The 24,817-nt window shown below is 38.2% G+C and overlaps 2 protein-coding genes across 2 annotated transcripts; both read right to left on the bottom strand.

The window, feature by feature from the left end:
* Window positions 1–19: 19 nt before the first annotated feature.
* On the bottom strand, window positions 20–13,706 carry LOC137870590 (atrial natriuretic peptide receptor 2-like). The gene is made up of 23 exons (XM_068707995.1): window positions 13,662–13,706; window positions 12,931–13,021; window positions 12,486–12,618; window positions 11,468–11,595; window positions 10,801–10,901; window positions 9,970–10,072; window positions 9,053–9,198; window positions 8,814–8,886; window positions 8,415–8,547; window positions 7,465–7,551; window positions 7,236–7,379; window positions 6,684–6,805; window positions 6,310–6,454; window positions 6,051–6,099; window positions 5,860–5,961; window positions 5,545–5,664; window positions 5,275–5,368; window positions 4,739–4,826; window positions 4,388–4,527; window positions 3,931–4,083; window positions 2,873–2,971; window positions 1,869–1,960; window positions 20–1,140 (listed from the first exon to the last, which is right to left on the bottom strand). Exons 1-23 carry the CDS (start codon window positions 13,704–13,706, stop codon window positions 1,030–1,032), a joined length of 2,499 nt encoding a protein of 832 aa, XP_068564096.1. The 3' UTR covers window positions 20–1,029.
* Window positions 13,707–16,693: 2,987 nt separating this feature from the next.
* On the bottom strand, window positions 16,694–24,815 carry lpar3 (lysophosphatidic acid receptor 3). The gene is made up of 3 exons (XM_068707418.1): window positions 23,769–24,815; window positions 22,026–22,780; window positions 16,694–18,399 (listed from the first exon to the last, which is right to left on the bottom strand). The coding sequence occupies exons 2-3, from the start codon at window positions 22,765–22,767 to the stop codon at window positions 18,071–18,073; spliced, it is 1,071 nt and encodes a 356-aa protein (XP_068563519.1). The 5' UTR covers window positions 22,768–22,780; window positions 23,769–24,815; the 3' UTR covers window positions 16,694–18,070.
* Window positions 24,816–24,817: the final 2 nt, after the last annotated feature.

Below are 24,817 nucleotides of genomic sequence, written 5' to 3'. Positions count from 1 at the left end.
CTATTTATCGTGCTGTATTCAGAAATGGCATTTGAATTTGTAAGCAGCAAGACTTCAAAATGTGAATTGTTTCAATTAATGAACTAACATTAAGCGGTGGAAGTTAGGTAAACAATATGAATGAACAAAATTACTTTAGAGTAACTTTAATGCAAATTATACATCACTGAATTTAAGAACAGGACAGTAAAATAGCTCATTGCACGGCACATGCAACACCTTCCAAAAATGACTACAGTCAACTGTGCATTCTTATTTTACAAAAGTAAAACAGTCATTATTTAGATAATTGTATCAAATCTATTCTGCATCAACAAGGCAAACAACATTATTTGGAAATCACAAGTAGCTTGAATGGAAGAGTTTGATTCCAAAGTACTAACACACCCATCGTGGGGAAAATTTACTTTTTCTCTCAACAGACATTTTGACTTTTCATTGCAAAAAAAGCACAAGTGAACTTATAACATTAACAATGGCTCAGAGTTGTAATTTAAAAGTAGCATGAGTGAGCAATCATGTGCAATACTGGGGCCCTAATTGTCAAAAACAAATGAATTAATTACACCTGTGCTTTCCCTGTGCAAAAGGCCTGTTCAGATGCCAGTTCTTAGTCAGAATGTTTGAAATGTTCAAATGGACTTCTTCTAAGATCTAAGAAAATTCTTATTTATATATTGTAAGAAAGGTTTTTCTTAATTTTCAGGCAGTGAATATCTCCTTTACTTTAAATGAATCACAAGAAAGAAAAGTGCCTACAATTGCAAAAATACAAATACAGCTATATATGAGAGAACATTTATAAGGATAATGTGTGATAAAAAATAGCATTTCCATAACTCTGGCATGTCTCTCTGCATATTTTTGGGGATTTACAGTACACTATTTAAATTAATGATAAACTATTAGTTCATCCTATAGTTGTATCTGCACATTTAACCAAAACATACTTCACTGGATACAATTACATTGCACAACACAAAGCCTGACCAGTTTTCATACAGTGATTGTCACAGTTTAGGCTCTGAATTAGTCACTAACTGGCACTAGGACTCCTCTGGATTCAGATGTTCTGAGCAGTGGGTCTGTATAATCGTCTCTCTTTGCTTCAAGCCACCATGTTGTCATGTCCCCTTTTCCCTGTTAGGTCAAGAAAAGAGAGCGAATGAGAGAGAGAAGAGAGTCATATTGCAAAGCATGTGGCCCTTTGAATTTTAAATAAAGCCATTAGGGTTTGATGGGGGGCAGAGAGCAGCAGCTGAGGCCATTTCTTAGCAAGACATCACAAGTGTCAGCCGCCCAGTCCTTTGGGACTGAAAAGTAAACCCCTCCCCCATAATAACACTGGCACCACATTAAAAGAGGGCTTAGGTTACAATGTGAATACAATCCAGTAGAACTGAACGATGGTTCCTTGAAAAACAAAGCAAATACCTGACACACCCAGTCTCTTTTCATTTGGAGGGATATTTCATGTAATCTTTTCGAATCTCAGCCTCATAAATCCCTTGTCTTTTTCAAAGGTGTTGCCCCATCTTGTATGTGATTATGTTTATCACTGCATCAATTAGGTTTTTTTTAAAGAAACAGTTACCTGTTTGCGATGCTTTTGAACTGTATTGCTTTATACAAATAAATGTTTCTGTTATTAAGCCTACCCTGATTGATATACATGAAGTGGACAAAATAATAGAAATACCTATCAGTATAAAAGGTCCAATGACTACAGCCTGCCTTCCTAATACAAATAATAGCATAGGGAGCTTAATATGCTGTGCAGATGGTTCTGTGTTTGTCACTGCAGCAGACATAATACACACACACACACACACACACACACACACACACACGTACATATATATTGTTACCTTCACAGTAAGTGTTCCTCGACATGTCAGGACGTAACCTCTTAGCATGTGAAGCAGGTCAGCTGTGGCACCACTCACCTGGATCTTCAGAGCTATGGACATAATTATAAATAACCAGTTAATTTTTTTCTTTGAGCATCATTATGTGGAAAATGTAGTACATTTTTTTTTATCACGCTATGGGATTTATGGTTATCGATCCTATACAATTTACAGTATTTTATTTTGTGTCATCATTAATCCAGATCTAATACAATATAGTGTACACTTTGTATCTATGTACCTCATATGTTATGATGTGCAAATAATATGCTGTACTCAAAATGTAGTGCTGTGCTGGACTATACATAATACATACAACTACAAAGTGCTTTGAGATCTGGATGGCACGTCTGTAATTATGGAAGAAAAACTGCACAGGCATAATTTGCAATTTTCTCGGCATAGACGACATTTGTAGTTTTTAACATGGTGACTTAAAAGCATGGTTGCAATTTGTGAAAGGCAAAAAGCATACTGTACTGTGTGCAAAAACCACAATTGAGATGAATTAGATTTTCCTCAAAAAGCTCTTCAAGTTAACTTTTAGCTCGTATTATGAAGTTAAGACTTTTGTTTTTTACAGTCACTCAGTACTTATCCATTATTCCACTATTTAATGCAGAGGATTAGGTGCAGGAGATCACATTGACCAACCTGCATGTTGTAACTCCACCGTGCTGCTGAGCTAACAGAGACAATCGTGTTTGGCATGATAGTAGCAGGCCAAAGGCCACCGGCCAAAAGCTAATCCTGAACTGCTATTGAAGTCAGTTGCAACGACACTGCAGACACACTTTTGAATCAATGTGGGACAATATTAAGAGAGCATGCAGAGGTCATGTAGCACAGTTGTTCAGCACATACAGAAACAATTTAAAGTGAAATCAACATTTATTTCTCTGAGACAAGCTGTGCCATGTTGAGACATTAATTGGATCAAAAGCAGTGTATCTAATACTTACCTTCACTTGTTGATTCCATGCGTGACGCTGTGTTGACAGTGTCCCCAAACAGACAGTAGCGAGGCATTTTGGTGCCAACCACACCAGCCACAACAGGTCCTGGCAGGAAAAAACACAGCAGTGACCGTAACTGCAACACTGGGTGGATAATATTGAATGCATGACATTGCTGAATCATGATAATGCATGTCAGATTATTTAAAGGGGGAATACCGTAAATCTTATTTTTACTCACATACACATATATATATATATATATATATAGTATGTATATATGAAGCAGTCAAATCAATAATTGTGAAATGAAAACCTGCAACAAAAAAAAACTAGTGCCCAGAAAACTACAACAGTAATGTCCACACTTGTAATGTGCAGTTAACCCAAACATGAAAAATAGCAGAGGTAGGAGCATACGAAATGATTTCAAATAGTATTACTGAAATATAAAAAAGCAACCCATGTTGCCAACCCAAAAAATGGTTTTTCTAGCTACAGACATGTATTATATTGGTTTGTATGGACTTGAGGCCAGTGGATGCACATGTGATGAGATTTGTGATAATACTCTAATCCTTTCTCTTTTTGAAGCAGGCCATGTCTTACTTTATCTATCTTACAATAGCTATAATTTATGTTGTCATACTTCAGAGGGTGGATGGGTCAGAGTAGGAGACATAGAATGGAAAAGTATTGTAAAATGAATGCATTTTGCATTATCCTTTCTATTATGACCAGATGTGTAAAACCTTATTGAATGGAATGGAAAATCTTTGGCTTTGGCTGTGAAAATATACCAAAAAATTGTATATTGTATATATATATATATATATATTGTATAACAATTTAATCAGCATTTACATTTAATTTCATTAACATTTAGCTTCTCATATGTGTAAACAGGTTGTTTAAGATCACTCTTACATTCTGCAACCTGACCGTGGACCGTTGTAAAACTGTGAATGTGCCCTTAGAACACAATCTGATATCTTAACCTCTGGGAAAAGCAAAGCACAGGTCGGATAAACTGATGTTGGATACAGGTGAGATGTCCACAGTACCTGAGTGGATGCCAGCGCGTATCTTCAGCTGTGTGTCGGGTTTATGAGGGATCTTGAAAGTGTGGCAGACACTGACCAGATCAAGAGCCATGCTGGCTATCTCCCCAGCATGATTGATGCCATTTTCTTGAGGCACCCCTGAGACCACCATGTCTGGAAGATAAGCCAGTATTCCATGTCAAGAAACAATACAGAAAGAGGAAGAGACAGATGCATTAATGATAAACTATCAAAACACACATTCAGGCACTCTTTAGACATGAGATCAGTTGTTGTTGTTGTCTTTGAAATCATCCATTTTAGTTGTGTATCTGCCTCTCAACAGATGTTTGTCCTTATTTTCAAGCTGTGATAAATTCTAATATAAATATATAGTGTATATCGATGGTAGTTCTCTATCATAATGATTTATCACTTTTTGTTAGTAGTTCAAAATTAGTTTATTGTCTGTACTTACAAGCATCACCGATTGTCTCCACTTTGTAAACGTCGTAAATGTCAATAATGTCATCAAAGCTGGTGTAGAGTTGATTGAGGAAGTCCACTACCTGGTAGGGAGTGCTGGCACCAGACAGCTGAGTAAAGCCCACAATATCGCTGTCACAGGGGAGTAAAACAATGTTAGTCATCTTATACATGTATATAACCAAACAATTCGCATTAATATGACAATGTACAACATAGAAGATCAAATCAATCTAAATATATCCCTGTCAATCAAACATATTTAAGTTACACTCCAGATAATCTACAACTTGACAAATGTCCATAAAAGAATAAAAGTAAATGTAATGAATCCAACACAAACCTGAAGTAGACGGTGGCGTTGGAGAAGCTCTGAGCCTCTGTTGTTCGACCTTGACGAAGATCATCAGCCACTGGTTTTGGTAACATACCTGCACAAGAATTTCACCACTTAAAAGAATATGCCCCAATATAGTCTTGAGGACAATGGGTAGGAATGATGAAGGTGCTGCTTCTGCACCACTAGATGGCAGTGAGCTCATTTGACTGCATCATGTCAGTAACTCATTTGAATGAATAACTGACGTCAACTAAACAGTAACAACTCTGCCTTAGGGGACGTTTCATATACTGCATTTTGGCACGCATATGTTGGAGATAATGAATGTATATGTGCACATTTCACAGTTAACTGTTCATCACCCTTTAGATAATGAAATACAAATCTAATCCTGCTTGTACTGCATAGTGTTATCTCTGCAATGTCACCAAAACAATTTATTTAAAGCTACACTTGGTCAATAATATGATTATTTCTGGGATCGATCATTAGAGCCTTGCAAACCTTTCCAATCACCCCCCACTGTTATTCTGACTTACTGTACAACAGCTGATCTGTCTTCTGTTTCTCTTGAAGAAGGTCCTGTGTTCTCTCAGCAACTATGGCCTCCAGGTGTTTGCTGTAATTCTCCATCTGCAATAAAACAAAATTAATGTCTGAAATTCAAAACAATCCAGATGGCACAAATAGAATTTCACGTTTTTTCATAGCATTTGTCTTTGAAGTACTACTGTTTGTTTAGTATATGTATTCCATGTATCTTTACACATTATTCTAGTTTATTTTACCATATTTCAGTGGGTTATTACCAGGTTCATCATCATGTCCACAGGGCTGACTTTGTGTGGGTTCATTTTGTCAAGCATCTTCTTGACCTGCTCAAATGTGGGCCTCATTGTGGCGTTATGACACCAGCACTTCTTAATAAGCTGTTCAGGTGTTCAAGAGAAAAGAGCAACACCTCATTGTCCAATATGTTCAAACAGTCATATGCGTATGACATAATATCAATACAACGTTACCAAGTTTTTCTAGTTATTCGAGAGACAGTTCAAGAAGAGCATCAGTACAAATACAACATTATTCTTTTTTCAGTTCTAGCAACATCTGCACATGAGACAGACCTCACAGTAATCTCCTTGATTTGGACAGTCAGTATCTGCCTTCCCTGCTTTGACTTCAGGCAGAGGGGGGCGCCACATGATATCCATTCTCACTCCCTCAGCCTGGTCCTGTTAGAGAAGTCTGCTAGTTACAAAACTAGATCAAAAGGAAGCTGAAGGTTGTAATCTATACAGAAAGCCGTCATGCTCACTGAAATGAGGTTGGTGCGAGTTGCAATCTCAACCAGAATCATGGAGTAGCTGAGAAAACGAGGGAAAAGTAGAGAAAGGAAATTATGAATATTATTTTTCATGTATTTTCCAGTGCAAAGATTTAACTGATGATGGTTGCCTGTCCAACATAACTAAATTTCCACATCTTTGATTAAACTGTATCAAATTTTCATGTGTGATCCAAAATGAACTGCTTTAACTACAATTAACTGCTTATACTGTGACACTCAAACACACCTGTAGACATCTGCTGCTGGCGTCATATTGGAGCTGTTTCCCAGCAGGACCTCTGGTGCACAGTTTATACGATTCACATCCCCACAATTGAAGCCATTACTGACGGCCTCCAAGTCCTCCCTTCTGTAGGCTGTGAGCCCATAATCTGAACACAAAAACAGAAACAGTCAAGCAGGATGTTGTTTTTCACTTTGCCTCGATTATAATAACATTGCTGCTGGTGTAGGACGTGGCTGAGATGTTTTGTATCATAGTTTTATTTAATGTGTATGTTGAGTGACTTATCACAAATGTGTGATTACTAAAAACAGGAATATAACAACGACCAATGTGCTTTGACGATGCATACTGAAGTTGTGTCTTTTTTTTGTTACCTGAGATTTTGCACACCCAGCGATCATCAATAACACAGTTTCTGGAGTGAAGTCTACCATGAAACATCCTGTGCTGGTGAAGGTACGACATCCCGCGAGTGATGTCAGTGGCAAAGGAAAGTCTGCATGGGGAAAGGAACAGTCTAGTTACTGTTTATGTGTCTGTTTATTTTCCATTGTGGTCTATTGGGGGAATTATATTTAAGTCTTCCTTTGTGTGATTGTTAAACTGTGTTGTGAAATGTTGAGTCTGACTTAACAAAATAAATTTCGTATTTCATCACGGGGACATCTGTGAGCCAGTTACCTGTGGAATAATTTTCAAAAAGAGACTAAATCCCTGATCTAATTCACTGCAAGGAGTGACAAGACCATGATCTTCAGCTCTTAGGTGTGAGTATAAACAACACAAAAAACTAAATGACTGAAATGTGGTGGAGTAGAAAGTTTGTACAGTACTTGTAAAGCAAATGTTCTTAGTTATGTTTCACCACTGCTATACTGCTAAATGGTAAACGTATAAAAATTAAGCTGCATGTGATATTTTCTCACCTGAAGCCCCAGTTGATGGGGATGTCCTCATTCAGCAGGACATCCGACAGGCTTCCTTTTGGGCAGTGCTCTGTAATGATGCTGATGTAGGGGACCTCGATGGAACCACCAATGAATTTGCATAGATTGGGGTGATCCAGTTGCCTAGTCAATAGGAACAATAACATAAAGCTAAAGGAGTTTGGGAGACAAGAGTTTATTATGTCAGTAAAATGTTTTTTTTCCTCACCTAACTTCTTTCACCTCCTTCCTGATGGTTTTAGAGAGGGTGAAATGTTTATTCTGGATGTGTTTCACTGCCACCGTCCTCCCGTCACTGCAAGAAGACCATCAAGTCAACTAGAAATTCTCAGCAAAATACATCCTCACACATTTGAGACATGCAGAGGAACCAGTTATGTTAGCATTTTGTCAACAACAGATTAAAGTCATCTAATGGACTTTAATGGACAAAATGGTTTTTATTTCTTTGAATGGATTCATTAAAGTAAACTGACAATCATTGAATGAGATGAAGAAATTAGTACAATATCTATATTACTGTTTAACTTTACGTACATTGTATTAATTGTATCACTGACACATGACTATACTACACTAACACTATTGTAATTATTGTGCCTTTATATTATTGTATTATTTTCTTAGATTTTTAGTAGATATAATTAATAGTATTGTATTATTATTATTATTATTATTTCTGTGTGTCCATATTACATATACTGCACATACTATATATAACATTTTGTACTTGTATCATATTGTTATGTATATTGTACATATAGTAATTGTACATTACTCTTACCTAAACCAATGAACTTATACTATATATTTCACACATCATGGCTGAGTTGTACTACTTGGCTTCTTTTTCACAAATATTTGCACAATTCACTTTATCTGTTTTACTACCTCTCAGAGTGTCTCTGTGCTGCTGTAACATGTGAACGTCCCCTCTGGGATCAATAAGGTCTTATCTTATCACACATTAGATACAGCTCCTAACTATACAGCGCTGATCCATATGGTATAGTCCGTATTTTATTGATCCGTACAGAAAAAGAGTAAAAGAGTAAGGCAGTGTGTCTAACAAACGTGCTTCTGAACATTCAACTTCTGTTAGTTGAATGTTTCTGATTAATGAGCATTTATATTAACTAAAATAATATTGTTTCTCACTAGATGCCTGGCTGGATGATGGAAGTGTTGATTCTGGTCAACACGGTCACATCAGTTGTTTGACTGATGGTAGTCATACTTTTGACGCGTTGCAGACTGATGGTGCTGCAGAGGCCCATGCAGCACACTTTACCTGCACACAGAGAGTTAGATACTCAGAGTCAGGGTCAGTCGTTCTTACTTACATTAACATTTAATTTGAGAATGAAAATCCCACAAAAACAGCAGACATCACAGATATATCGAACATATTTTTGTTGCTTTAATGTAAAAGGAAAGTGATCCATTCTTGAAACGCATTAAAGTCTTAAATGAAAGTGAAAGTCTAAAGCTTGCAAGCAAAGTTTAATGTATATGTAAACAGTATCTTTTAACAACTTCAGTGTGAGACTTTTTTACCAAATATTATGCTCTTGTAGTTGATGATCCAGCTTTCATCCCAAAGCATCCTCTGTTTCTGGTACTGGAGCCACTGCAGGGAGGACATTAAGATAAACATCAGCGCATGAAACATCTCCTGGGTGTGTGTGTGTGTGTGTGTGTGTGTGTGTGTGTGTGTGTGTGTGTGTGTGTGTGTGTGTGGGTGGGTGGGTGGGTGTGGGTGGGTGTGGGTGTGTGTGTGTGTTGCACCGACTGACCACCATGGTTAGAATGAAGCCGCTGCTGAAGAGAGCAACTGGAAGCCCAATGGCCACTTTGATAGTGATGGACATCGGGCAGATGCCACAGTCTGCAGGACAGTTCAGACAGTTCTCCTCCAGCTCGCAGACGTCATCCCCACACACTGAAACACAATCACACATTTTATATTTGAGGTTTCAATCCCCTTTTAGCGGCAGAGGAAGTACTCAGAGTGTTTACAAAACAACATTCTGCTAACATTCTACTAAAGTAAAAGTACAAAGGTATTAGCATCAAAATATACTTAAAGTACCAAACATAATGCAGAATGGATCATGCAGAATAATGTACATTATATTATTGGATTGTAGTTATTTATGCATTAATGTGTACATCACTTTAATGCTGCAGCTGGTAAAGATGGGGATCATTTTAATTTCCTCCTTGTATCAATTATGTCATATTTTATCTTGTCTTAACCTATAATAATATATTATAATGTATTTGTTACATTTTTGTATTTATTATTTGTCTGAATTTGCAAAGTAAGTAGTAACTTAATTTATCAAAAAATTATAGTGGAAGTATAAAGGAGCAAAAAATGTAAAGTACTTCAAAATGTACTTAGTTACTTTTGGCCACTGACTGAATTAAAATGTAATTAGATGATCATTGTGTTTTCAGGAAGCATACCGATACATTGACAAATAAGTATTTGTGTAAAAGTGTATTATTGTAAGTGAAGCAGTTCTTTTGAAATGATGGCTATTCTTACTGCCCTCTCCACACACCCTTTGACTTGTATTGCTCAACATCCCCAGAGATTGTAATTTTGCACAAATGTTTTACTGGATCATGATTGAGCAGCAGAGACATTATTCAGCACATACTGTAGGATTCAGCATATCAACAAATAGATACTTAGCAGACTGACCTTGAGCACTGACAACAAGCACTTTGGACTCCAGTGCTGCATGCATGTGTCCCATTTTGATATGAGCAATGACGGAGGTGACTCCAACATGGATCAGCACCACCTAGTATATGAGAAAACACCACCATACAAATTGTACCATGGAAGAGTTAGGTTGTATATCGGTAAGTATGAAAATATGTCTCAGTCAACATATCATTTACATTTATTGTTTTATTAGCAAATTAAACAACAAAACTATGGTTGATTGTCCCTCATTAAATAAAATGAAATGCATGAAGAACAGTTCTGAAAAAAATATTATAATTATGCCCTATACATCTTTTCAGGACTGTATACAATAATATTCTGTCAGATTATACATAATTTCATTGTTGTTTTTTACTTGGTTGTCTTTACTTTGTGTCATTTGATAAGCTGCAACCCCAAAGTGTGGCTTTTTATAGTCCTGTAATTTGCTACTGTAATTACAACCTGCTGCCAAGTCATATCGTGACATAACAGACAACAGGCTTCACAAAGCATGTGTCACTTTGATCAAACACATGTCTTTTATGTTTTGCCAGGGTGCAAGATGAATTATCCATCAGACAACAAAGTTAAAGTTGAAAAACTGTAAAAGTCAGTAAAAGAATGCAGCTGGTGAATTGTAAAAAGTAAAGGATACTTTCATTTATTTTTTTATTTGCGTCTTTGTGTGTTAAAACCAATATATATAGTTAAATATGGGCAGGTATTGACAGGATATGAGGCTGTAAGAAGTATTTGAAATGTTCTCCAAACCTGAACACATCTGAAATGCATCTATACTTTTTGTTTGTGTTGGCTCACCTTTGAACTCCAGTATTTCTGGGACATCATTCCTGCCTTGGAGACAGTGTGAGTCACAATTTTACCATCGTCAGGAATCCAAGGGCCACAGATTCCCCCTTCTTTCTGCGAAGAGACGACACAACAGTTATTTATTTCAAAACTCGTCTTGTAGACAGTTCATTCATGTGTATAAGTACTAATATTTTAACTTTTCACTAAAAGAGCTGATGTGTTTCTGCTGCCCTAAAAACTTTAAAAAACATGTACACATTTTAATTCTAGCTATATGTCTTCTAGGCAAAAAATTTTAATCAAAGTTGATGGGAAAAGGTTTGAGAAATCTTTAACATCTGATTTATTCAAAAGTTACCAAGATTTGGAAGTCACAGGACCTCGAAAGAAAATCTAGAGGAAGCATCAAACAAGATATGCTATCTATGGGGGGGGGGGTTAAATAAAAAGCATACTACATAATTAGAAGATCCTAAAGAATAGATATCAATATATTTGAGACTCCTGAGAAAAACATGTCAATTTAATACTAAACATAAAATAACAGCTGTGGCATAACGTTAAGATCATGTTTGCTTGCTGTAGTTTTCTCAATGTGAGGAGGAGGAGGTGATGACAGTGTGGATGGTGAAGATGAAACCAGTGTTGTACGACAGGACACACTTCAAATAACCCACCATAAGACCGAGAGGACAGGAGTGAATGTTGGCGTGATACACACAGCAGTTCATTTCATTGGCGTTTTTCCAGTTCGTTGGGCACTCGTGTTCATGACAGAACCTCTTTGCCTCTGACGCATTACTAAAAGGGAACAAAAGATGGTAGCCATTAAAAACAAACTAACACAAAACTCTATAGTGCTATTTACAGTGGAAGCTCAAACAGAAAACCTGCAGATCAGCTTTCCTTTCCTAGAGGGACAATTCACACCAAAATCAAAAATGCATATTTTTCCTCTTAGCTGTAGTGCCATTTATCAATCTAGATAGTGCTCCAAAAAATACATTGGAAAAACTCAACAGCAATGTCTCTTTCCATAAATCATGATTCGGTTACTCAAGATAATCCACACACAGCAGTTTCATGTAGGAACTACTTTCTCTCAACCACAGTTGTTCCATGAAACTGCTCACAACAAAGTGTGGATTATCTTGGTTAACAGGTCATGATTTCTGGAAAGAGATAATGCTGTTGAGTTTTTCAAATGTATACTTTTGGCACTTTGAGCACCACAAGCCGAGTATCTGATATAGTCCCATTATATTTGAGAGTCTACAGATATCCATATGGCCGATATCTCCAAAACTAGGGAACTAACACCATAACAATCTCACTACAGGTAAGAGGAAATATATGTATTTTTGATTTTGGGGTTAACTGTCCCTTTAAACATGAAAATGAAAGTAGCCTCAATTTAACATAAAATACATTGAATTACACAAATTCAGTCAGGAATAGGTAATACATTATCTGTATTATCTAATTGTCCTCTTTCCTTTTTTGATAACTGTATTAGTATTAGTGTTGTGGTGGTGAATCAGTATGACAGAACAGTTCTTTGTGTGTGTGTGTGTGTGTGTGTGTGTGTGTGTGCGTGTGTGTGCGTGTGAATGTGCGTGTGCGTGCATGTGTGTGTGCATTCAGGGCATGGCAGACGTTTAGGATACCAGGTGTTTACGTAACACACTCACCTGAACTGGAAAATCTTGTTCTTGACTGCGTACTCGTAGAAGGAATCTGAGGCCGTCACCGTGTACGAGACATTGAACTCTTCCCCGTTGGTTACTTTCTCTGGAGGACGCTGCACCCAGGCCATCTCCAGACCTGTGGCAACACACATGCTCGTCACCTGAACATATATATTCAACCAACACTGTACATATGCATGCGGATACTAAAGGTTACTGTGTGCTGTATTTGCACATCATTCTATTGAGCCCCACCTACTAAGTCACTGTAATTAATTCTAGACTAATGCTGTGAATGTTGTCTCTTTCCTTCTCAGCCACAAGAGGAAAAGCATCTGATTTTACAGTAAATGCTAACATGTAAACCACCCAAAGTAGCTACAGATCAGCTGTTTCAACTGCAATGATCCACTCAAACAAACAGACATATAAATGCTTAAAAACTTACCACCACAGCTTATCATGTTGAAATCATTTGGACCGTTGATCGGCCAACAGTCGTACTCAGTGTTGTCCAGATCATGCCAGCAATGTACTCCCTGCAGGCATAGAAGTATTTTTTTCACGTGGCATATTTTTGTGTGTGTAAACAAATTTGAAAATCTTAATGTGTGTTAAGTGTTTTATCAGTGAGTCAGTCAAGTGAGTATGTCAATTCATTAAATACACAACTCAGCTCTGCTAAGCCTTGTTGGTTTTCAGCCAAAATGATAAAGAGCAAAAATCAAAAAGCAGCTGACACCAACATCACTAGCAAAAGCACTATGGGAACTAAATGAAAGAAAGAATCACAGTATTATTTTTCATTCATGATTGATTACAGAATATTTTTATAATCAAGGAAATCAGCCCCACAAGAAGCTGGCAAGTAACTTAGCACTACACAGAAACGCCACACCACCACATGTCTGCAGCAACAAGTGTTTCTGACAAGACAACAAAAGCTGGCGGGGTACCCCATGCAGTAAATGAAAATGTGAACGTCATACACTCAGTTTACACAATATTCCTGCATCTTTGTAAATACAGTCAAAAGAAAAATGTATCACCCTGTCCTTATTTCACATCATTGCCCAGTCCATCAACTGGTCAACTTTAAACGTCTGCAGCTATTTGTCCACATTTCCTCTCTGGAATTAAATCTGTTGTAGGGTTATATTTATTAAAACCACAACTTACCAGCAGGAAACACAGGTAAAGAGATGCGGCTGTCCGTAGAGCCATGGAGGAGGTTTGCTGTTGTGGCTGGACTCACTCTGAACTGACTGAGTGAATGACCAAATCTGTGCATGTGTGTGTATGTGTGTGTATGTGTGCAGACCCCACAACCGAATGAAGTACCCTTCTCTAAATGTTTTTTTTTTAATTCCTGAGACCCACCCTCTCCCTTGTCCCTAATTGCCCAATCAGCAGAAGAGGCACTCCAATCACAGTTTGATCATGTACTCGTTCACGAGGTGCTTCAGCTCACCTTCATTGTCCTACAGGTCAGAATCCCCCAGAGGTTTCTGCAACTGAACTCACCACCAGGGTATTGTTTCTACTTTTTAAGTCTTCTGCATAATCTGACACCATCTATACTGTCTTAAATTAGTCCATTTACCTCAGGAAAGGGTTTTTCTATCAACTTGACATTTCATTTTGACCATTCAACTCTGGCAGACATGGTTGTAGCCGCTTTAATGTTAAAACACTTTCTATTTTAGGCATAAGCTTACAATGCAGGACAGGTTTGATTGTCTTCCTTAACAGAAATAATTAGGTTACAGGTGGCAGACAAAAAAAAACTTTAACAAGCTTTTTCCAGAGCTTTCAGCCACATTTCACAGTCTTTCTTAAGATTTTTGTTAGCTGTCATCACATGATCTAAGTATGGAGCTTTAGTCACATGATAACAGGTATGGGGTTTGTTAAATGTTGTCTTAACACAAGCAGCCACAATAAGTGAGTGAGAGGGAAATTGTAAACCCATTGGGTGAAAGTGCTATGTAAATACTGTACATTTACAATTTACATGTAACAATGATGGTGCACTTTCCATCATTATCTTAGACTGTCAACGCTGTCCTTTCTTTTCTAAAGTGAAAATCCTTGCCGCCATTTATCAGGTAGAACATTGTCTATCATTGTGTTTAGCTGCAACTGAGCTGGGAACATTGTTGGAGAAACCAGTCAATTCTGTAAATCATAGATAATTTAATTTTAAACCTGGCCTCTATGAGTCCTCGTATTTATGACACAAGGGATATTTATATAGCAGTATACCCTGTGTACTGATGAGAATGTTCCTTCTCTGCCTATATCTGTTTACACAGGGATTAAACCCAAATCAAAAGACAGCATTTCTGAACATCTGTGAAATTTAATTGGCTTTTCAAGAATGCATAATTACAGCACAGCTGTAGAAAAACCCCACACAAGTTTACAGTTTATGTTTTTGGTCAGGCAGCAGTCACGACAGGTCTGCAGAGGGCTCTACTGAGAACATACAGTACTCGCTACAATACAGCATGTTTTTAATGGAAATGACAAAGCTCAACCTGAAATGTAAACAAAATGTAATTTATATCTTGAGTAGTTTTCAATGAGCCATGTGCACAGTGCTGAAATTTTTCCTCTGCTGTCAAAAGATGCCGGTTGTGTTTAGGGGATTAAATCGTGAGTGGGACTTTATACCATAAAAGGAGTTAAACATGTGATTAGAAATGTTGAAAAAGCATGTTACATCTATGCACATAATATGCAGTTAATAACCTACTATGTTTAAATGTATTTAGCTTCATTTAGCATACAACATTTAACCATTTTCCAGATGTTGACGGTTGACTTTCAGACAATTCAATTAGTGGTTACTATTAATCACATAAAGCTGTACTAAATTAAAATTAAAGTACTGCTATGTGGTTATGCTTAACTACAGCAAACGCTTTGCAGTCTAATTCAGAGGAGGATATTGTTCCTCCCACTTAAGAGTAAATTGCTCTTTCGCCAATAATATAACTGACTTGATGGAAACTAAAAGGTCACCCACTAATTGGCCTGAATAGAGGAAATCATTCTAAAGTGGCAACTCTTGAGCACCACAAATCTCATGCAACGGTACTCCATCAATGATTACAAGTCATGTAATAGGAGTGTTAGATAATCCTTGCAGTGTTTGTTTTTTTGTTCGTACGCTAAAATATGCACTAGTGTTAGACATTTTTAGATTAACAGGTATTATCAGTTAGTGACAGTTATTTTCAATAAAAATTCAGAGACAGTCTGACTCAGTCGAACAGGATTTACAAGTAATCTCATAGTTTGTTTTGGCTAACATAGGTGACAAGTGGGTGGCATGTGCAACGTTTAAAAAGGCTGCAGCCTCTCTAGTGTGATAAGCTTACAATGTACAACGTTAGCGTGCCAATGTTAAGCAGGTGTAAGGTTTTCCATGTTCACCATCTTGGTTTAGCATGCTAACATTTGCTAATTAACGCTAAACACGCTGTACAGCTGAGGCTGACAAAATGTCATTAGTTTGCAGGTATTTTGTCATAAACCAAAGTATTGGATAAATTAAAGTTTTGATCTGATAATGGCACTGGAGGAAAAGTGAGAAGATCAATACAATTGTTGAGGGGAACATGAAAGTCTGTACCAAATTGTATGGTAATCCATCCAATAGGTTCTCTCAAAACCACAATTTTCAACCTCGTGGTGGTAATGGAGGAAAAGCCAGTCGATCAGATTGATTGCGTTTAGGGTTCGTCACCTGGGATTCATTAAGGTTTACAAAATGCAGTGCAGAGCGGAGGCCATGAGTTAGCCGATGGGCAACACTCACATGCACTACAACAATGCGATGCCAGCCCTAATATAAACAAACATGGAGAGTGATTTCAGTCAGCTAGACATTACTCCACTGTATCTTTACATAGCACATATTTGTTTGCAGCCATTTTAATGCTCTGGATATTGAATGAAGCAGCTTTTTAAAAAATAAATGTTTTTTGGGCTACTGTTGCAAGCCCTTTAGTGAAATCAACATCTGTGCTGTTTTTGTATCATGTCATTTCATTAGGAAAACAGATATATCGAGCATTATGTTCGAAAAAAAACTCCAAAAAGCTGTGACTTAACAAGAAGTTATTTTCTACGATTTTAAATGTAGTTTGAAAGGCTAACTTGACAGAGATGGCGTTGAATAATCTCGGTTTGATAACAAAACATAAAATACACAAAATAGCTTTAATGATGTCAAGTCTTTTACAGCAGGAGTGGCATAAATACTGTACAGCAGGTTAAAGGAGAGTCATTTGAACCCTGTCAATGATTTAGCAGTCTGGGGTGAGGGAGGGCTCCTGTGTGTGTGTGTGTGTGTGTGTGTGTGTGTGTGTGTGTGTGTGTGTGTGTGTGTGTGTGTGTGTGTGTGTGTGTGTGTGTGTGTGTGTGTGTGTGTGTGTGTGTGTAGTTACAGTCTTTCAGTCAGATCCTTTTTGATTCCTGCAGGTACACAGGCTATTGCTAAAACTCCAGTAGGAATCCAGTGTGTCGCAACATTTTACCACCCCTGCACTGTCAGGTGAGCAGCTGTTTCATCACAGCAACAGCAGCCATTCAGCGAGTTGAAGCGGATGTGTAAAAATGCTATAGGGAAAACCAGTTTGCCCCCATGAGGTTCTGCAGGCTGTTTGTTAAGGTGAACTGATAAAAGATGACAGGACAAGAAAGCAGGGATTCTGTCATCTGTTCCCCAGGGGCCAAACTGCTTTGCAAAAAAAAGCAGGGTGTGACTTTCAAGACTTTAAATTGCAAATGATAGCCAAAACAATTAGGTCATGCTGAGCATGCTGGCTGTCAGTTGAAATGACTGCACCTCTTGTTAGAAGCTTTTTACAGGATGTACAAGTAGATACATTACAGCAGTTTACAGTATTTTTCACTAGCTGTGTTCAAAATAATCTTAAAAACTGTGCCCTGCCCAAGCAAACCTACAGTTTTAGTGTACCCGACTACAAAAATGTTACACGTCTTAAATACAGTAGATTATCCATTACAGAATCGCTTCCTCAAAAGCTACACAGGAAGTAAACCTAAAGACAATTACATGTACATAAATGTATATAAAAAAGGGAGAAAGTTAAGCCACCCTTTGCATGATTTTACCCTTTTTGGAAGTAAAAGTAAAAATGTACTGCTCTGCACTTCATATTAGATTCTTGTCTTGCAGAATTGTCTAGTTTAAATAACCTGCGGGGATGTGATGAGGAAGACAACAGGATGAAACGGTTATAAGAATCTCACAATCCCAGCCTAGGAGCATTGTGTCCAAAAACTGTAAAATCCTGAATAAAACTGAAAACAACATCTTTGCATCCATTTGGGGAATTAGTTTTGCATAAAGCTCTCAGCAGCTCTACACTGGAGAGGCTGGCCTGCAGTGTCTCTTCAAGAATGTACTTTTAATCAGCAGACACCGACACCACCGCCCTGAGACCAACTGGTGTGGTTTCTCTTTCAAGTCAACTCCATTCTGTATCTTCATAAAGGTACTTCCAGTCGGAGCTGGACACAAATTCTGTTAAAATTCCTATCAAGTTCCACTTTCAAGTCTTCATTATGTCCTGATCGTCATTTTTTGCCTCCTCTGAGGGAGGCTGACTGTTGCCCGTATCCTGACCAGAGCTGAGCGGCCTGGCGTTGGCCTTCGTCGACCGCTGCCGCCGCGTGCCATTACCAATGCAGCGCAAGAGGTTCTTGAACGTTGTCCACATTTCCTCATCCTTGTAGGAGTAGATGCAAGGGTTCATGACGGAGTTGAGTACAGCCAGGAGCAGCAACCAGCGTTTTGATTTCATGACTTTACAACTCGTACAGTTGAGGCCGTCCAGGAGCAGAACCACCAGGCCGGGAGTCCAGCAGATCACAAAGGCCCCTTCAGGAAAAAACAAAACCCCGAATAACACATAGTTAGGCTTTTGTAACACGCAGTTCTCACATTATTTTGAGCATCAGTGAGTCAGAGAGAAAAAAAAAAAAAAAAAAGATATAATGCACTAATTAGATGTTTAGCTGTGCTGGTAGGCAGATTTTGTGATCTTTAGAATGAGCCAGTTTAGCAGTCTTTATGCTAAGCTAAGCGACTGATGGCATTTGCTTCATATTTATCATACAGACATGACAGTGGGATCGATCTTCTCATCTAACTTTTAAATAAACTTAATGTTAAATAATTGTAATAAATGTTTATTGATCTGTCAAAAATCTGTAATAAACCAATGTGTCAAAAATAATTTAGGTTTGTCATATCATTTCTGATATCTGTATTTAAGAGTTTGCCGTTTGTTTATTATTATTATTTTATTCTACAGTATGTAAAGTGGCTTTGAGAAAATTTGAAAAGCATTTTAAAAAGCATTGACCATATTAACAATCCTGTGTAACAACTTAAAATCCGTTTACAAGAAAACCTTATGTGTTTCCAAATTGCATACGTCTTGCACACCGCAATCTTAGCTTGGTAGTGAGAACTTGCAGGTCAAAACACCGTCATCTACTGTGAGCCGTTTAGCTTAAGTGTCCGTATGATGGAGATAATATGTCTTACTTAGGGGCAATTTTTAATTAGTGCAGCAACTAATGATCATCATCATTATTGATTCATTGGTATTCAATTTACCATGCAGCAAATTTGAAATCTGGAACTTGAGAATTTTCAGCAGTTTGTCCTTTTAAAAAAAGAGGAATCTATCATAAAAATTGTTTACATTTCTGTCGATTGACTAACTGATTTATTGCTTCAGCATTCATTTTACGGTAAGTAAAGGATGTTAACAATTTTCTGAGCTGGCCAAGAGGTTTCGGATTGTTCAAATAGGAATTAAAAATGCAAATCTATTAAAAGCTAAATCAGTGTATTTGATGGTTTCATGTGCTTATATTGATGAAGCTACAACACTTGCATCTAAAAATCACTACATTTTAGCAAAAGAATACCATCCTAATACCATTACAACAAGCAGACACAGGTTGGGAGTACAATGCCATTATTGTGTTAAATACCTAATGCTGTGTGTTTGGTAAACAATACGGATGGTCACTGAAGCAGCGAATTAGCACTCATTTCAAACATGTTTGGGCACAAAACAGAGCTACAAAGAAATGTCTGGAAATGAAAGGAAGCCACAAGCAGCAACTTGTCTGCACAACCTGCATCTCTACTGCCTCAATACATCTGCAGAACAAAAACAAGTACTGTTCTATACAGCTCCCTCTCCCTTTGTCTCACATACACAAGTATGGATACACATGCACACAGACAGAGGGTCTGGTGGTAGTGTTTTTCATTGCTCTTAGGCCTGAAAGTCAAAAGGTTTGCCACACTTTACAATGAATTTCTATTTTTAATAGTCATTCCTCTTCCTCTTTTTCTTCGTCTTTGATAGCCCACATGTTCAAAATTAAGTGAACTAAATTGAAATTGCCTTTTTAATGGCCTCCTATTGGCAGTTTTTCATGTATCGAAGTTTAAAAGTGGACTTTCTTTCCCTTTAATCCACGACAAACTGTTTTAGGAACACGCATGTGTTCTTTTTCTCAGCTGGTATTCTCATTTGATTGCGGTTGTACTTGAAAAATTCAAAACAAATCTCCATGCTTCACTTAAACAAGTCCCAACACTGTTAGACATACTACAAATAAATGGCTGTAGGCTATTAAACTACAATAAATATATTTGACCATACTAGTGCCATGAAGAGTGAAACACAAATTTAAAAAAATAAACTAAATAATAAGTGCAAATTTATACTTCTTAGGTGTCGGTGACAATGTCCGACATGTTCCAACACCTAAGCACTCATTCATTTGACTCTTGGTATGACAAAGCATGTGTGGGTTAAGCTTCTTTAAACTGGTTTGTCCAGTTACCAGTTCACCTGTGCGGACTACTTTTCTGTTACAGAAGTGAACTTTTTTTTCCTCCTGAATTATATAAATATATCAGGAAAATATAAATATCACATCGACCAGACCGCATGCCTCAGAGGGCTTCAAAGTTCCTTCCTTTCTCTCTTAGATATTGCTGTTGTGTTATTTGCGTCACCTTTCAAGAGCACTTTTGTTTTACATTTCACTCCAAAGTCACAGCAAAATCAACAGGGAATGACATTTCAACGCTGTCGCTCAAAAGAACTCTGCAAAGCATCTGAAAGCAATAGACAAAGTACTCAAGTATAGGTTATTTTTCTTCATTTTTTCTGGATGGGTGGGGAGGAGGGGATGTTCATTGAAGGCCGGTGTGGTGTGGTGTGGATGGTACGCCACACAGGGTCAAGAGTAGTGTCCTTGCCGGGAGAGATAATTATACAGCAGTCTAGAAGACACTGTGTACAAAGGCGGACAGCAGCTCCTACGCTACAAACTGTATCAAACCATCTGGTCAGACAACAAGCCGAGTGCCCGAAGAAACAAAGAACAATGACAGACTTATCCTGCAGGGCGGCCATGCAAAGTCACTACAACTATCTCATGCAAGTTTCTATCTGGTGGCTGTATGAAGAGTGTATGAAAACAAAAACTGAGGACATGAAACTCATCTGACCTGCAGGGCTTTCTGAAACGCATCGGTTTAAGAGTTTGATGGTTGTGTTATATTCGCATTAGAATATGCATTCAACACCCTATTTTGGTGCTCGAGTAGAATACGACGGTGCAGTCCTATTGTTCCGTTCTTACAGGAAAGTGCTGGGAGGGCAAGGATTTGAGTTCCTCTATTGCAAGGTATCCCGTTGCAACACCTAAACAAAGAGCAGGACCAGGATATCCGACTGCCTCATCTGGGATGAGAATGCATGAGAAGAGAAGGAAACGTCAGCCTTCTAGAGCTTTCTTTCCTCTGGGAAAAGAACTAAGTAGTGCTGCAACAATACCTTAATTAATTGTTTAGCCAATGAATAGAAAATTAATACCCTACAACTTAAGGATTCTTTTCAGCACAAAAATGCCAAACAGTCTTCTCAAAAGTGAGGATTTGCTCCTTATTCCCATTTTACATCCTGTAAACTGATTTTCTTTTGTTTTTTGACTGTCCGTTGGACAAAACTAAGAAACTTATGAGGGATATCCAACATATTTTAACATTTTATAGACTAAATGACTTGTTTATTCAGCAAATAATTAGACGATAGAATAATGGTTAACGAGTTTAAGCCACTGGGCAGAAAATCGGACATAAAAGAGACAAATAGTACGAAAAATAGAAATAAAAAACTGTTTGCCAACTTTTCATTAAAGATGCCCTCAAATCCCTGACAAGCACTAAAAACATTTACTGAAAGGGTTAAGTGTTTGTCTTATTATGCTCAAGGTTTTCCTTCATATCAGGAAAACAGATTACAGCCCAGTGTTGAGCAGTGCCTCAGTGAATTGCCTGGACTTTGTGACCTTGACAAAGGACACGGCTGTTGACCAGAACTGTTTAAACCCGACTAATCCTGGAAAGGTTCTGACTCACTTCATCAATGATGCTGCACAGACAGAATTTAAATGGTTAACACCTACCGAGCACAACCATGACTGTCTTGATGAGCTTGATGGGCGTTCTCTTGCGGTTAATGGAGCCGCTGGTGTGTGGCGAGAGCATCGCTGTCTTCCTCTTGACGTAGGTGTAGATCCTCGTGTAGATGACCACCATCACCAGGAACACTACCAGGTTAGACGCGGACCAGAAGATCAGGTAGCTCCTGCTGAAGATAGGAGCCAGTTGGGAGCAGTCGCTCAGGTTGCAGATGCAGTTCCAGCCCAGACTCGGCACGGCCCCCATGAAGATGGAGATGGCCCACACCAGCACAATCAGCAGGGTCACCCTCCTCTTCGTCAGATTGCTGTGGACTTTCCAATTCATGACAGAGATGTAGCGCTCCAGAGCTATTACCAGCAGGTTAGCCAGCGAGGCTGAAAGACTGATGTCCAGAAGACCTTGACGGAGGAAGTATCCTTTTACTGTAAGTTTCCGCGACACCTCACCTGTGTTAAACATCAAGTACACGTATGCTATGCCTGCCAGGAAGTCTGAGGCGGCGAGGTTGGATAGAAGATAGTAGAAAGGGTAGTGAAACCTCTTATTGGTGATGACTGCAGCTATGACCATGGCGTTGGAGACCAGGATGAAACAGCAGAAGAGAGAGCCCACCACCTGCACCAGGATGAGCTGGGCTTTGTCCCATTTGTCATCAGCGCCACTGTTGTTGTAGAAGAAGCCCATGGACTCATTATAATGGCAGCTGTGGTTCTGTTGGTCCATTTTAGAGGCGTGTCTGTGGAAAGAGAATGAGAGAAAACACTAGAAGTGGAACCATTTATCAATTGAAGTAAAGCAAAAATGTATTAAATGGTTATTCCAACAACAAAAATCCCAAATGTTCCCATTTCCTGCTTCTCAAAAGTGAGGATATGCAGCTTTTTTTGTATTATGCGATAATAAACAGAACCTATTTGGGTTTTGGACTGTTTGGATGAAATACGGCATTTTAAGGTATCTTGATTTCTGGGAAATTAGTTTTTTATAGTTTTGACATTTTGTCAATCAAACAATTGTAACGAAAATAAGAATTAGTTGCAGACCTAAATTCAAGTAATATAAGTCTAATAAACTATATCTATAAATCACTTTTTAGGAATTTAAAAAAAATCCAGTTTTATGGATTTAAATAGATCAAATTAAAGCAAAAGTAGAATAGGATGATAAAAGAGATGAAAAGTCTAAACTGCAATGCTTAAATGCCACATCAGTGCATGGTGCCAATTTTCCCAAGAGAGATTTAATGACTCCAGTCCGAAGGGAGAAGTGCACGTGCCAAAACGCATTTACAACTGAAATCACAGTAAGCACCATTACTAAAGTTGAACAACATAGTGACCAGAGTAACATTAAAAAGGGAGCCAAAACAAAACGCTCAATCGAGTGACTTGAGAAAGGTCCGCAGTCATTCACCATGTTCTACTGGACAAACATCTATTTGGGTAAACTCTATACAGACATGCAGCAAAACAAAACTCCAACGTAGGCCAATTAATGCTGAAGTACTTTTCACCATGACTTGAGAAGCAGCCTTTATTACCTGTCCGATTAAGGAAATCAACAACCGCGAAGAAGGGAGGCATGAGAAATTCTCACAGAGGGACTGACAAAGAGAAACAAAAATAGAAACCAACGAAACAAATATTTTGCCCGACATACAACATTTAATCACAAAAGACTAACAAAGAGCTACCTCAAATGCACAATCAGCCAGGTGAGCTTACCTGTGGTAAGAGCACAGTCCGCGGTGAGTCAGTGAGCTTCGAGTTGCGAAATCTTCCGTGCCGAGTTAATCAACATGTCTCTGCTGCAGCATTGCGCCTCCGCAACTGTGAACGGAGGGAGGTGACGGCAGAGAGCTGTAGGACAAAGTGGAGGAAGAAAAGTTGAGCGTCTTCACTTTGACTCCTAAACTTGGTGACGTAGAGGGCGTGTGCCACCCAGTTTCACATGTGAATTCCTCCGCTTGACCGCACGAGGCCCTGCGAGCTCACTGGCCGTGGCAGTGAAGAGGGGACATCGAAACCCACCGATTGTTTCATCCGTTTTCTATAGACGATTAACGCACCCCACACGATTTAGTTCACCTAGAGAAGCATGCGAGTCAGTCCATTACTCCTCTCCTGTTCTTAGTATTTTCATGTTACCTCACCACGTTTCAGATATCAATGAGTTGTGAGCAGTTCAAATCAAACAGATTTCCCTTCTAAACTTCTTCGGCCTCAAAGAGGTCACATTTTCCAATAGTTAAAAAATATAAAAGTATGAATAATTTGTATGTAAGAATTTTTCTTTAAAACTTTTTATCTTCTTTCCACTAATCTTCGGGTTTTGTTTGAGATAGCACATAAGACTTAAGATGATATTTGTAGCTCATGTTGTGTTGAAGAGTAAGCAATATTTGTTGACCTAAAACTAAACAAATCTGTTGAAAAGAAATCCTTAATGAATATGCCACTCTCGTCTGTTTTTATAATAATCACATAAAAGATAAACATTTTGATTTGATCAAGTTAAAAGCAAAGTACTCGCACTCAAAGTCGTGCTCCAGCTTGTCTCAACAATTGTAGATTTGCTGATAAAACTGACTCACGCTGTAGTTCTGGTTTAGTCATTAAAAACTCATCTTACTCAATTGCCGCTGTGAATGCGTTTAGTAATTTGCAGAAACCTTTGGAGCACTAAATATTTTTTACAGAGCTCATGTGAAATGTTTTGTATTGCAATGCTAACACAACCACTGCTGATATAATATTGACCATGTAAATAATCC

Source organism: Cebidichthys violaceus, unplaced genomic scaffold (assembly GCF_023349555.1).
Source record: "Cebidichthys violaceus isolate CVI_PGR_0920_01 unplaced genomic scaffold, fCebVio1.0.p SCAF_13, whole genome shotgun sequence".
Lineage (NCBI taxonomy): Eukaryota > Metazoa > Chordata > Actinopteri > Perciformes > Stichaeidae > Cebidichthys > Cebidichthys violaceus.
The sequence above is the reverse complement of the archived record's forward strand: the minus strand, read 5'-3'. Positions and strand labels throughout refer to the sequence as shown.

Excerpts from the sequence above, each read along its gene's own strand:
- lpar3 (XM_068707418.1), bottom strand. The coding sequence starts at position 22,767 with ATGGACCAACAGAACCACAGCTGCCATTATAATGAGTCCATGGGCTTC. Across the intron at positions 18,400-22,025 it reads GACAGTCATGGTTGTGCTCG|GGGCCTTTGTGATCTGCTGG; the intron begins GTAGGTGTTAAC and ends TTTTTCCTGAAG.
- LOC137870590 (XM_068707995.1), bottom strand. The coding sequence starts at position 13,706 with ATGGCTCTACGGACAGCCGCATCTCTTTACCTGTGTTTCCTGCTG. Across the intron at positions 5,665-5,859 it reads ATCAAGGAGATTACTGTGAG|CTTATTAAGAAGTGCTGGTG; the intron begins GTCTGTCTCATG and ends ACACCTGAACAG. Across the intron at positions 4,528-4,738 it reads AACGCCACCGTCTACTTCAG|CGATATTGTGGGCTTTACTC; the intron begins GTTTGTGTTGGA and ends CCCCTGTGACAG.